Genomic DNA, 15,234 nt, shown 5'->3' on the forward strand with positions numbered 1-15,234 from the left:
GGAGTGCACAATTGTTTGTTATATTTCTGTTGAAAACATACACAGTTACTTGCTGTGTATTACTATTGCAGGCATACACATTTACTCATTATATACCACTGACATTGCAGGCATACAATTATCATTTAGAAGGTGTGGCTCCAGGAAAGAAGAGAGATGGTGCTGTATTTAGAGCTCTTCCAGTATATAGGGTAAGTTTTTATATGTCAATCTGCCAGGTATATTTTCTTTTTTCTTCAACCCCAACTTTGATCAGACACTTCTTTAAAGTTATAACCTGAATAAGACCTTTGAAAGCCAAATCGTGGGTAGCAAGATGGATGATAATCCTTAAAATTTCCCTCATCCTCAGGATAGAATACAGGCTTGAAAGCTGCTTGAAAGAATATTTTCTATGAAATACAATTTTGCTGGAACCTAAGAAGCATACTATCTTCTGGAGATTTCCTGTACAAATAGACTAGAGAACACTTACAGTCAAACCTGTATATAAAGACCACTGTTTAGAGAGCTAAAAAGTGGCTTTCTTTGCCGTAGGTTTTTATGCACTCTAAATTTGCAGTTTTTATAGCCAGGTGGCCTTTGTACACAGGCAGTCTATAGCTCAGGTTTGACAGTACAACAATATAACATGCATGTAATACCCTAAAGTGCATGGTGCACTTAACGAGTGATCATGTAATGATGACCTGTTCCTAGCCTGGGATGTTGCCAAAAATTTGTTATTTGTCCCTAAATCTTTAATATCTAAGAATTAAGCACCCCACTAAAGAGTTTATTGGCATTGGTTGAATCTGTGTTATTATCAACACTAAATATGTAGAAAGAAAAATTGACTAGATTCCCAAATTACTTCTGATTTACTGGAGAAGATGTGTTTGGTTTAAGTGAACAAAAACAGTTATTTAGACATATGAGCCGCGCCATGACAAAACCAACATAGTGGCTTTGCGACCAGCATGGATCCAGACCAGCCTGCGCATCCGCGCAGTCTGGTCAGGATCCATGCTGTTCGCTTTCAAAGCCTATTGCAATTAGAGAAACCGTTAGGGAACAGCATGGATCCTGACCAGACTGCGCGGATGTGCAGGCTGGTCTGGATCCATGCTGGTCGCAAACCCACTATGTTGGTTTTCCCATGGCACGGCTCAATTATACATGTACTTAGCTTCAAGATATGTCTTAGATAGGGGCTGAGTGGCTGAAGTTGTAGATTTCAAATCAATTTCCCCTCAACAATGGGTTCAAAATCTTGATGGGGATGTAGAATTCTTCATGTGAGAAAGTCATCCAGCTGGCTTACAGAAGGTCATTGGTTCTTATTCAGGTGTACGCCTATGCCTGAAGTAGTGCTTGGAAGGGCACCTGAGGTCTTCCTCCACAGTGAAAAGCTGGAAGTCACCATATGACCAGTTTGTGTTGGTGTGACTCTTAACCCAGCTAAAACATAAAACTGTCTTAGAAAGGACATTAAAAATGTTTATTATATTTGATCTGTATTTATAATAATGTTATTTAATTGGCTGTTTGCTACTAGGCAAAGAGATAAATTTTGATATATGACAATTTAGGTTCGAACCCCAGATGTCCCAAAGACACCTCCATTGGGGTCCTTCAGGAGTCATCATGTAGATGTAGCAGACGGACCACAACAGAAGGTGAGTCGTTATTTTATAGATTTAAATTTTCTTCTTATTTATTCATTGTTTCAGTAAAAAGACAGATTCAGTTAAAATACTGTATAGCAGGTTATATTCAGGTTTAATTTTCGCTATATCCGCGGTCAAAATTGACAGCGTGAAATCTAAACACCGCAATTTTTTTTTACCGCGAATATACACATTTCACCACTCAATTACAAACTTTACTCATCAGCGTTATTGACTTTGTTTATTGTTGCGTCAGATTGCAGTGTACTCTGTCAGTGCATGCGGGGGTGGGGGGAGGGGGTTACATTTACTACCTTCAATGATAGCTCTAGTTTTATATTAATTTAGTAGTATTTTGAAGATATAAATATGAATAATCCTAAATTTTATGATACTAATAAAAGATCGACTATAATCTTTAACCCGAGATAAAACTGTGAACAACAAAACTGACATGAGGCGTCACGCTAATTGCTGGTTATTACTGGCCATTTAACAGATCGTAACAAAGGACGATTACAGTATTTGTTATCGGTTTGAATTGAGAAGTTTATGTTTTCAAAAATGCCATTCTGAGATATTGAAAATTGCTAAAGAGTGACCCACCATTCTGTTGTTTACAACCAAGGTTTATAATTCGCGGTCAAAGTAGTTTCCATGTAATTAAGACACCATGAATTCAAAACTCTTCAAAAAACACAAACATTTGGCAACATGAATATAACCCGCTATACAGTGTTTGCTTTCAGATATATACATTGTGCCTTTCTCATAATTCCAAGCCTTCTCGCTGATCTGAGCCTTGAGAAAATATACACTTTCAACTGATTTCTATTTCCAAAATTCATGCATATTGTGGCAAACCATATGACAATTGGAAAGAAGCTTAAAGAATAGTATTAATCACAGTAGAACATGCACAAAGGGAAAATTTTGGCACAAAAATACATGTAAAAGCTCATTCTAAAGTCTGGATTGTGTAGGTTTAAGTGGAGTGAGCAAGTTGAAAAAAATAATGCATTACTAATGTATTTGCATTACTACAACCCTATGAGCAACATAGTTTAATTTATCATAGAATTTCAGCAGACGAATGTTTTTATGTGGTCTGCATGTATACATACACATAACAGTATGAAGTCACAATCTCTGTATTCTTTGAATCAAAAAACTATGCCTACTTCCTCTCTAGTTTGTTAGTATATAAATTTAAGTTAACATCATTTTGGCTTCATTATTGTAAATGAAAAGAGGCTTTTACCAGGGAATTATGATTCTGTTACCCACTTGCATTTGTGTTGCTTACAACTTGTCTGAGCATGAAAAAATTTCGGAATCAGGTTATGCTATATTGCTAACTGCCCTTGAATGATTTCGAACCACTTGCCCCTCATCAATGTGGGTTAAAGCCTCACTCTAGGCATTGAATTCTTCATGTGAGGAATCCGTTGTGCTGGCTTATGGAAGGTCATTCGTTCTACCCAGGTTCCTACATGTGATGAAATAATGCATGGGGGACACCTGTGGTCTTCCTCCACCACCGAAATCTGAAAAATCTCCATATGACCTATAATTGTGTTAATGTGACGTTAAACCTAACAAAATTTTTTATACTTTTTACAAAAGTCAAGATATAGTGTATCTGGATCTGTTAAATCAGTTAGATCATGACTTTTTGCATACCAGATATGAGTTCCTGGTGTTCTGACAATTGCAGAAATATACGGATCTTTCACTAGTTGTAGGTTTAAGTGGGAATTTTTGGCTTGAGGGTAACTGCTTAAGCAGAAACTAGGCTTATAGTATGATTCTCCAGTCAGAAAAGCTATGAGATTCAGAAATGTGTAATGATCACTATAGGTGATAAAACTAGAATGGAATTTTATATGTTGTTATTTATATTTAGAACATTGTGATGTCATTTCTGTTAATGGACATGCATTTCCTGGCTTTGTTATTAGAAAAGAGTGCTGTAAATGAAGTCATTTTTGTTTGTTCGGTCATGTGTAAGATACAGAATACGAGAAAAAGAATCTACCACTGTAAATGGAAATATCCAGCACTTATATAACTGTTAAACATGACAAAGCCTTGCTACCGACAAAACATTTAGTAATACCCTTGAGCCGGATATTCCCATCTTCACCTACTATAACCTATCAAAGATTCTTATAGTCATGGAAATGTCAAATTCATTCAAATCTGTATATCAGCATATAAATGCTAAGTACTTTCCCTGTGGTAGACAGTTTTGCATGTAAGCATTTTATAATAACCATGTGCTGTTTTCTGTTTCTATATATACAGTTATTTTAGGAGTCATTTAAAAGGTTAGATGAATTCATTCCCCTGGTATAATATCACAACACAGTATTAATTTTTGCATGTTTAATGTTGTGAAATAATTTACATCACAATCAGATATTTGTTGTTATTTAAAAAAAAAAACGTATAATTTGTAGTGTTTGTTTGTACTCACATATGTGATGGTGAATTATATGGAAGTCCTTTCTGCTCCCTGTGTGTTTGAAATAGAGCTGACTTTGCAACCCATCTCACTTAAAATAACAAGTAATTCTTGTTTGTGTTTTGCAACAACATTTTAACTAATACTGACGTATATGTTAGTTTCTGTTTCACTATTAAGATATCAACTTACGATGCCTGCAGTGCTAGTTATGAGCAGAGACTTTTATCATGTGGTCTGCCCGCTTAGCTCAATAGGGAGAGCACAAATCTGTGGATCATAGGGCGAGGTGTATGTTCTCTGTGACGGTTGATAAAAGACATTGTGTCTGAAATTGTTCGTACTTCATGTCTGATTTATGTGGGGAAGTTGGCAGTTACTTGCGGGGAGTAGGTTAGTACCAGTACAGAATCCAGGAAAATGGTTACCGGTATGTTAACTGGTCACCATTATATAACTGAAATGCTGTTAAAAAATGGTGCTGCATCCAAAGCAAACAAACAAACAAATTTTATCGTGTACGTTTCAACTGCAAATATGTGCCTCTTTAACATGTTTAAATGAGATCTGATGGAAAAATATACTGTAATATGAAATAGCAGTCAGTAAGTTAATGCAACATGAAGTTGGATCTATATGCACAAGTTTGAGTATGGTATCGGTCAAAGACTATAGACAATTGTTAACGGTATTAAAGTGATACATCTTTAGGTAGCAGCATTTACCTTTAAAGAATTTTGTAAAAGTTTGAGAGAAAAAATGATGAAAAATTTTACACATGGAAGAATACATTTTAGCCACAAAACAAAAAAAACATTTTTAAAGATATCTTAAACATTCAAGAAGTTACTACTGTCATTCATGGAGGTCTCTATGAAGATTTCAATTTCTGTTGATGAATCTGGAAAAATAAAGCCAGAATTTAAGAAAATCAGTGTTATGGATGTGGAGGATCTCCAGTTGTTTTGTTTTAAACTTTCAAATGTCTGAGAAAAACCACTCTGCATTTGATTATGGTATATGTTATTTGTCAGTTTAGTGTGACTATTCTGTGTGCTTACCCTGTGTGCAGTGTGTTCTCTCTCTCTAATACTTTAGCGGTCTACAGCTCTACCACCTAACTTCCGAGATCGTCGTGGAGTGTTGACTAACCCTAACCCTCGCTTCTCTACCCCTGCATCCCAGCGTCACTCTAGAATGCAAAACCTTTATCTTCAAATGCAGGAAAAACAAAAGATAAAAGGCAGTAAAGACGGAAGTTCAACATCCGTAAGTATATGTGAATGCTTCGTAGAGCTCTTCTAGAGAACCCAAACCTTCGTATAATTTTAAATGATAATGTTATTACTAAATTATACTTTTATACTAGATCTAGTAGAACTTTTAAGTCTGTCTCTGGTCAACATTTGAAACTTACCGGATAACTCTTAATTATTGACTTAATGGTAAATCAGCAAGCTATATGCTTTCCATCCTTAAACTAGGGCAATAGTTTTAGCTATCGACTTGCAAGCCATTCAGTAAGTGTTTTATTATATGACATCTGAAGTAAATTGTTATATTTTTCTTTATTAAGTTTTGGCTTTAGCCCATAAAAGATATTGTGTTGAATGAAGCCAAATATGATATAGCACAAGTTATGGACTGGTGAATTATATAAGGAGTCATGTAATAATCAGACCTAGTCACATCATAATGAACAATAGTAAAGGTAATTCTAGATGAGCATTGCCTGATCACCCGTATTGCCCTGCCATCCTGGGAGTGTTATAGGATAAGAGCCAAAATACTTGACGATGGAATCGGCTGTTGGCTGATGATGTCTGTGTTAAAGAGGCCCCTATACTATTCTGTACATTTCACAACCCACAAAAAACTTATACTTTATTTTAATCCTCTCTGATAATTTTGTTTTGTGTAAATTTATTTATTAATTTAATAGTAAGTTTTGAATATCTTTGTTTAAAACAGTTTCTCAGATGCAATGATATGCTTTACATGGCCTGATAGGAATTCAGATTTATGACCAGTAACAAACTGATAAGTTTTGAAACTTACCCTTACAGAAGAAAAAGGCCTGCTGCGTACTCTTGCTGTGTACATACAGCGTATATGATGTGTACATGATGTGTACTGAAATCAAGGGCTTTAAATAGTACGCAGGATATACACCGCACATACACCGATAGTACGTTTGTAGTACACTTTTGACATGCAAATGAGCTCTGCCGCATACTACTTGCTGCGTACATGCTGTGGACTACATAGTACACAGGATGTACGCTGGAGGAATTTAGTATGCGGGAAATAGTACGCAGCATGTACGCGGCACATACACTTTTCACATGCAAATGAGCCTGCGGTGTACTACCCCTGCGGCGTACATGCTGTGTACTCCTGCGGCGTACATGCTGTGTACTTCTGCGGCGTACATTCTGTGTACTCCTGGCTCATTCCTGCGGCGTACATGCTGTGTACTCCTGCTGCATACATGCTGTGTACTCTTGTGGCGAAACTGCTGTGATAATGTAAATTCCTTACCCCACCAACTTTCTTATGCAAATGCTGATCATTTGGACAGAAAAAAAAACAGAAAAAAGATAAGTGACATGCATCAATAAGTATTTACCCTTACCAAAATAATGTAGATTGATGTTATCAAATAAATTAGTATGCTTTTCTTCCTCCACTTTTCAATGAAATAAATCAATTTTTGTAGCATGTAATTTGGTAAACATCTGAAGAAAATGGCGTAACTGCATCAAGGGGAAACAACTTTAATGCAACTAGATATAAGTGTTATAAATTTCGAAGTATCTGCGGTGTACATGCAGTGTACTATTTTCTTGTACAAGTCCCTCCTGCGTACATGCAGTGTACTACTTAAATTTTCAGAGTCTGTCCTGCGTACTTGAAGTGTACTAGTGACCTCCTGCGTACATGCTGTGTACTCGTCGAAATAGTACGCGGCATGTACGCGGCATGCGGTGTATGTAAAATGTACTCCTCTGGCGTACTACTGTGTTCGCGGCATATACACAGCAAATACGCAGCATGTACGCCACAGAGGCTTGCTTCTGTAAGGGTACTTACCGGTATTTCCTTACTTGAGTGAGAAAAGCTTCGTTCATTTAATTTTTTTTCTTTATATATAGGAAGAGTCTTCAGCCAATAATTAAGTAATTTGTAGTGTGGCTATGTCATGTGTGGCAAAATTGTGGAATTTAGAAAAAAAAGTGCTTTGTACAATTTGCTTTCATGTTTTAGCTCACCTGAACACAAAGAGCTCAAGGTGGGCTATAGTGATCACCCTGTCTTTTGTGTGTTTTTCTTGCTGTGTCATCAACCACAGAGAGGGCACAGTTTTAGCCTAATCTGAATGAAACTTGGTCAGAATGTTTCCCTCAGTAGAATCTCAAAACAGTTCTGGCATCAAAAAGTAGGTCACTAGGTTAATTAATAGGAAAACATATTGTTAACACTGCAGAGGCTACATTTTCTGCTTGAGTTTCATAAAGCTTTGTCAGAATGTTTGTCCCTATGAAATCTAGTTCCAAATAGATACTGGGTTATCTAGGCCAAAATCTAGGTAACTAGGTCAAATCATAGAAAGGCATTGTTAACACTCAAAACATGATCTTCATGAGACTTGATAGAAATGATTGTCAGTTTTAAATCTAGGATTCATTTGTAACTGGGTCACTTGGGAACAAACTAGGTCATTGTCTGTATGAATTTCTAGGTCGGTTCATAAATGTGGTACCGGAGGTCAGTAACTATGCCACTAGGTCAGATCATTGAAAAAGTTGGTTAATGGTTTACCTGATTTACAAAAACATGTTAAAAATGTTTTTGGCCAAATTAGATACTAGGATATCTGTTTCAAGAATTAGGTCAGGTGAGCAATACATGGCCTTCAGGGCTCTCTTGTATCATTAAAGAAAATTTAATTTCTACTTTATTTACTGAATGGATAGGCTGTGTATCTGTTGTGTTGCTGTATAAATATTCTGTTTTAATTAATTTTTTTCTACGTTGAAGCACTGTAAGTTTTTAGCTCTGCTTAAGGTGAGCTATTGTGACCTGTCATCTTCCGGCGGCGTCTGCCGTGCGCTGTCCATTGTGCATCATCCAGATCAAAGGAAAATCTTGTTAAAGCTAGAATCACACTGCCCCGGATGGGCTTGCGGATGAGTTCCGGATTCCCATCCCCGGATTGCTCCGGATGTGTAAGAGAAAAAAAAGAGTATTGCGAATAATGCAATCTTAACAGAACCTTAATTAACTTTATTAGAACTTATTAGAGCCAGAATAAAACCGTAATAGCTTGTATTACCACGGATTCTTTACAGATATATTATCTGTGGCAAAATTTTGAGCATGTTCGAACTCCGCACCCTTGCCCCTGGATGCCCCCAATTTCTGAACGGATACACTGGATGACTTACAAATGAGTTAGGAGTTCTACTGATGCTGTCTGGACCTAATCCACAAGCCCATCTGGGGCAGTGTGATTCTAGCTTAACACTCTAGAGTCCACAGTTTAAGTTTGAAATTCATGAGCATTGGTCAGAATGTTTGTCTTGATGACCTCTAGGTCAAGTTTGAATCTGGGTCATGTAGGGTCAAAATCTAGGTCACCCATTCAAATCAAGGAAAAGCTTGTTAACACAAGAGGCCACAGTTGTAACCCAATCTTTATGAAACTTAGTCAGAATGTTGTATAGATGATCTCTAGGTCAGGTTTGAAACTGGGTCATGTGGGGTCAAAAACTAGGTCAGTAGGCTAGATCAACTCTGGTGAGTGATATAGGGCCTTCATGGCACTCTTGTTTATGATAATTGGCCAAAATAATTACATGCTTGATGACATAGTCATTACATATTACCAGTATGGTAAGGAGATTTTGGTCAAATTGACATTTATAATAGGTAAAGAAAAAAGAAATTTTGATATTTCAGTAGGAAAAGTTAACATGTGATAAAAAGAATGTAACATTTGTGACTTTCCATACTGAATTTTATCAACAAACTTAATGAATTCAGTATGAAAAGACACTTGTGTGATATCCTATATATCAAGCCACTGATGTTTTTAATTTACTTCAATTGACAGTTTGAGCAAGAAAATATTTTTATAACAAACAAATCAACAATTTCTGTGCAATTATATACTTGCATAATTTATTATGCTATTTTGCCATTCTTCTTCTGGAAATTAATTAATTTAGCTTATAAGAGCATATGACTTTCTGTACCAATTGAGGTATGCCAAAATGGCATACGAAGAATATGTTATGGAACAGAAATTACCCGTTGTTATACATCGGTTCACTTTACATTTTCTGACATTGTTAATCTGCGTGGTGCCATACTAAATTTGTAACTTGGATGTACGATATATTCAAACTGAAACATTGATTATTTAACAAATAACCAAGGCCTTCGTGTGGTATGTTGCCTGATTTATCACGGTTCAGAATTCAGATGCGCAGGAATTGAACCACCAAATACCCCAGCATCTGAACGATGAACCATGGTAAATTAGATGATAAACCACAAGAAGTCCTTGATTGTTTTCATTCTTACATGTTCATTGAAATATGTTAATAAAAATTATGCTTGTTTTCATTTATACGAGTAGTAATGAACTGGGTGTCGGGTGGCATATTGATGTCATTATTTTAAAATGTCATAATGCTTTAATTATTACCGGTCTGCACATCAACTGTTATTTGTTGCAGAATATACAGAGCTTGACTTTCTTCTTTGTAAGGCAATCAAATCAAGAAATGTTAGAATTGAATTTTAGGTCATTTTGGACAATGATAGCTGTAACATAACAATTTTTATTGAATAATTGTAAAACTATGCCAGATTTATTGGAAATGCTCGTGTAATATTCAAAGGATATTGATAAATACCAGGAAGTTTTAAGCAGGTGGTGGGCTCCATATTTTAGGTGTTTTTGCCTTCATCTGAAAAAAGAATGTACATTGTACTTACATTTGTATCAGCATTGTTTGAAATGTGTGGGAAAAGGTGTGTGTGTGTGTGTGTTTTGCTAGTCCAGTGTTCAAGTGTGTGTATCTTTTAAGACTTGAATAATTGAAACTTAATAAGTAACTTTGCTTTTTTATGAAAGTAGGTAACTGTAAGGTATTCATTATTTTTATCTAATTGTTCTCTCGATTAAATTGATTTTTGCAGTTCTGTGTAGGTTTATCTCTCAGTTGCTTCAAGGGTTTACTTAAGAATATCTATAGATTGTATACAGTAGTCATATCTTATATTGTTTTTTATTTATTGTTATTTCTGTCAAGCTGAATGATTGTACTTGAATTGTTATGGTCCACTTGAAATATATACTAGTATTAAAAAGTAATTTTGGACATTTCTAAGGCATGGTCCTCTTCTATCAAACTGTTGTTGTTTAGATATATGTTTAATTGTGTACTTTCACTTCTGTTTTCAGTTCGCAGTGAATTCACGCAGGAAGTCAGTGTTTGGTAAGGCAAGCTCAATGGGAAGGTCATCAGTTGTGAGTCTGAGCACCGGCACACCTATGTTACCAACCATCACAACAACACCATCGTCACCTAGGAGGTTACCATAGAAACCACTCTCAGTGTAATATCAACATCCCATAGGAGGTATCCATGGAAACCACTTTCACTATAATATCAACATCGCCTAGGAGGTTTCCATGGAAATGTTCAGCAATATGTCTGTTAGAGGAGACATTCTTAAAACACTGAAAAGCCTTACAAGGAATTCTGCCTTCTTTGAACAGCATTTCCTGTTAGAAAAAACAAAACAACTTTTTATAGAGCTAGATGAAGGTTAATTTTCACAATATACTTTTTTAAAAAATGTTGTCTGTAGTGCACCTGTTAACATTTCATTTGTTTGTATTTTGTGTATGTTACTATGAAAATTGTATTTCTATATAATAATAGTTTGTGCAAGATAACTCTTCAAGAATTATTGCAATGAATCCTTATTACCACCCTTAGAACTGGTAAGAGGATCACTACTGATGAAATGGGGTTCCTGGGCCCTTATTCAGTGACACTTAATGTCTGAAACTTAGACTCAAGAACTGCATAATTATATTCAATTTGTTGCCATTATTGTGTTTTTAGCAAATTAATACTGATGATATTTTTGCTTTAAGCTTTTTGAATCTACAGTCCAAACACTTGGGCAAAGGTTCATTTCACTCAGTTCTAATTTCACATTCTAATATGACTAGGCAATGCTTAAATCATCACAACGATTTAATTTTTATTACGCCCTCGTGAAATTATTACGTTTGACGTATAAGCGCCCATTGTGTGTTAAAACATGGTTTTGTTATAAATTATTTCTTAAATGACAGAGTTTTAGTATTTAAGTCTATATTTGTGATTTGAAATGTTGGCAAATAGAGGTCCTACCAGTATTTCTAAATTTTGGCAACTGATTAAGATAAGTGTAACTTTATAAACACCATAATATTTTATTTTTCCACTATTTTATTCCTGTCTTGTATATTTATTATACTTTTAGCATTGCTGTTTATGGCTCATAAAATGCCATTTTTTTCAAAATTCTTGTAAGTTACAATTTTAACAAAACACTTATAAGTTACTGTTTCACACAGTGCTGATTATTTACCATTTAACACAAAAAAATGTGTTTTAAGGCTGCAAGTGTTTTTGTTGTTTTAATTTCAATGTCTGTGATATTTGTGAACTGTGATAAGCTACTTTATACACTTCAGTCAAAGCAAATTTAATTTGGTCACCATATCACCAGTAAGTGTTTGAGTAATAGCAGAATAACCTAGGGCATACGCTTCGATTGGACGACAGCATAAGATAAGATAAATGCTGTGCCAGTCCCCGTATCTGTTGTTCCAGATAGAATTGTATAGGGAAAACAATTTTGTCATGAACATATTAGCTAAAAATGTTACTTTTACGGCATTTGGAACAAGATTATGTGTGTCAGAAATAGGCATAGAATGTAAATTGACTTTACATTAGTATGCATCGTGCAGGACACCCTACAGGTTTGCAGCTCCTAGGTGCAAAACATTATGTTCACAAGAAAACCCTGCATTAAGACCACCCTGCTATTAACAAGGACAAAATTTTGCCTTCTACATTTCAGTGATCGCAAGCCCACCTAAAATGGCTACCAACACTATTCATAAATGAGACTACCTTTGAGGTCCCAGATGACCACAGAAATCCATTCCAAATGACCATTCCTGATGAGATTTATGAAAATTGATTTTAATCATGCTTCAGTATTGTCCTACTTTTTTAAAAGAAATGTTAATTTAAAGTGTTGGGATTTAAAAACACCCACAAATTCTTTAACGCTCACTTGAACCTGTGGGATGTTGTTATTGCCCCGTTTCTTTTTGTCTGTCAGCAGTATTACTACTAACATATTGGAGACTTCATTAAATAATCTTCAAGGAACTAACACAGAATGTGTATAACCAGAAGAACTCTGGGAAGTCTGATGAAGGGCAAAATTGCTTCAATAGCACAGGAGTCATGACCCTTGAATTTGTCAGAATTACCATATTTAACATTAGACTTCTAGTTCATTACACTAGCTTATTTCATGAGTACCTATAAATAGTAACAATTTTGTGTTGAAAATGCTCCTGTTATGGTATATTGCCTCATGCATTATCCCCCCGATTATCGATAATGGCCCTGACGTTAGCACGGGAAATTAACGTCCGTAAACAAAAATGACGTCATGGTGTTTCATGGAGGTAAAACAGCGAATATTTCAGTTTTAGTTTATCATCTTGAGCGTAACGGTTACATCGTGTATTCTTCGTGAAATAACTTATTTCCATCTCTAAATTATGCAATAAGCAAGAAAATATAACTATCAAGGCATTTGATTTTATACGGTTTATAACCTCTTATACAAATAATATAGAAACTGAAAAGCTGAATTATTATGCCAGTAGAGAGATGCTAGTACCTATAAAAATGACACTTTTCTTACTATAATTATTATAGGTAAGCATGTAATAAACAGGTAAATACATGGGAGAGCGGTGCCTTTGAGTGATAATGACCCTGGAAGAAGATAATAGCCCTCGGGCTATTATCACCTTGCCAGGGCCATTATCACCCAAAGGCACCACTCTCCCATTTATTAACCTATACATAAAGGTATAATGGGCAAGATTGCTAAGATAGGAAAAGAGTTACGGTTCTTTAATTAAAAAAAGCAATCTTTCTCATTAAAGTAAATATATTAAAACATTAAGAAACTACCTTGTACCAGTATTCATGTGAGCAAATTTAAAAGACTGTCATGGACTTTGTTGATTGTATTCTTTACATGAAAAAAATGGAAATAATTTGAACTGTGGGGGGTGCTTGAAAAGATAGTACTGATGCTGTAATATGATTAAACTGCAAAATAAATTAATTGCATTAATACATGGGGTTAATGGGGTTAGTTCATTATACATATGTAAATGTTTACATTGTGCGATATATTTATGTATTGCTGTATGTTATAACAGAACGGAAATATTTTTGTTTAACTAAAACGTCTCTAAAAGTATGTCTGGTGCTTTCAAATAAAAATTTGACTACGATAAAAGTTTCAAAATTTGAATGCATTTTGACCAGTTGTATTTTTGCAGGTTTTTGCCTTGTTTCAATTTGCTAAAACTTCAGTTACAGAAAATTGCATTAGAATAAGTTCAACACGAATGTGCCAAGTTTCAGCAGAATTTGAGCATATTTAGTCACAACAGTTGCAACTGTAGCAAATTAGAAGGGAATTTCAAGGTACAATGTTATAAATGAATGGGCACTGTGGTGTGAAATGATAAGATTTGATCCTGAATGTTTCTTATTTCACCTGCAGATATCCCCAAAATTAGATTGCCAAATGAATGTTTAAGTGCTACTTTTCTTATAGTTTGTAAAATAAATAAATACATGTACATAAATTTAATATATTGATGCATTTATTTCTTTATACTGTGATTAATTTATTGAGGTATTTATATACATGTCTTTGCCAATAATTATTGACTGTGATTCAATTTAGACATTTTTATTTATTTAAAATATTTTAAAAAGTTGTATATACCTGTGTTTTGTTTGTGATACTGACTGAATACAATTTTGTGATATATTTTGTATATTGTTACCATAGCATTGTGTTAAAATTGAATAAACAATGAGAAGGAAAACATAAATTTTGTTCAGTTTTATTATCTATATTTCATAAACATTTATTCAGTATAGTCTATTTCATTATTAAGTTAATTATGAACATCAATTATTATGAATAGCTACAAATATTACATCATATGTGAAAGAATGTATACCACTATAAAAGTTACATGCTAAAAAATACAACCTGTGTAAAAATTGTTAATATGAAAATAGATTTAAAATATAACATTCTGTCCTGATAGAGAGAAGAAAGAAGAAACTGAGTGCCATAGGAGTAGCTGGACTTTAATTCAAATAGGAAGATTTCTTATTCAAACTGAATCATTCTCACTATATTGAATATGAAAATCCAGAGCATGTATTCATCAAGGTTTAAAGTTTGTCTGAAACTATTCAAGTAGCCGTAACTGTGTAGCATATTTAAAGGGGCACTCTGTAGGTGCAAAACGCACATTCGCGCATAGTTTTATTACTATGTGTGTTCCTGCAACAATGAAAGGAAATTGAGTACTAGTATTTTAAGCCTGAGTTTCAGACTTCAAACGTTGATAAATACGGGCCGAGTTTTTTGTATAGAAAATGAATTTCACTATTGCTATCGATTCCTCCAGTTCTTCTAAGAAACAGTATAGTGTGAATTTATCTCGTTTAGGAGAAAGTGAGGTTTACAACCAAAAATAGTACTTACGGGTAGTGCCAAGTTTTGTTTGTTTCTTACTTGAAACGTTAAAATTTTGCTGAAAAAATGTATAACAAGGAATTGATAGCGTTTAGAGAAATGTATCTTTACGCAGTAAGTTTCAAGATAGATTTTCTTTCACTCTCTACTGTATAAAAAAGTATAGTGAAATCGGGAGAGAAATAAGTATGGTTCGGAGTAATCTGAATCCGGTATGGATTT

The 15,234-nt window shown here is 34.7% G+C and overlaps 1 protein-coding gene across 10 annotated transcripts in view; it reads left to right on the plus strand.

Moving 5' to 3' along the window:
* LOC123566354 (WD repeat-containing protein 64-like) overlaps nucleotides 1–14,353 on the plus strand; it is a 55,445-nt gene extending 41,092 nt beyond the window's left edge. For 4 of the 10 annotated variants that reach the window (XM_053548652.1, XM_053548654.1, XM_053548659.1 and 1 more), the window contains 4 exons: nucleotides 111–191; nucleotides 1,572–1,658; nucleotides 5,215–5,385; nucleotides 10,592–14,353. In XM_053548652.1, the coding sequence (XP_053404627.1) occupies nucleotides 111–191; nucleotides 1,572–1,658; nucleotides 5,215–5,385; nucleotides 10,592–10,732 (480 nt within the window). In that variant the 3' untranslated portion in view covers nucleotides 10,733–14,353. Of the gene's footprint in view, nucleotides 1–110; nucleotides 192–1,571; nucleotides 1,659–3,956; nucleotides 3,980–5,214; nucleotides 5,386–7,271; nucleotides 7,296–10,591 lie in introns of all 10 variants that reach the window. The other 6 variants (XM_053548666.1, XM_053548673.1, XM_053548680.1 and 3 more) reach the window with 6 other exon arrangements.
* The last annotated feature ends 881 nt before the right edge of the window (nucleotides 14,354–15,234 follow it).

This window comes from Mercenaria mercenaria, chromosome 1, assembly GCF_021730395.1.
Source record: "Mercenaria mercenaria strain notata chromosome 1, MADL_Memer_1, whole genome shotgun sequence".
NCBI lineage: Eukaryota > Metazoa > Mollusca > Bivalvia > Venerida > Veneridae > Mercenaria > Mercenaria mercenaria.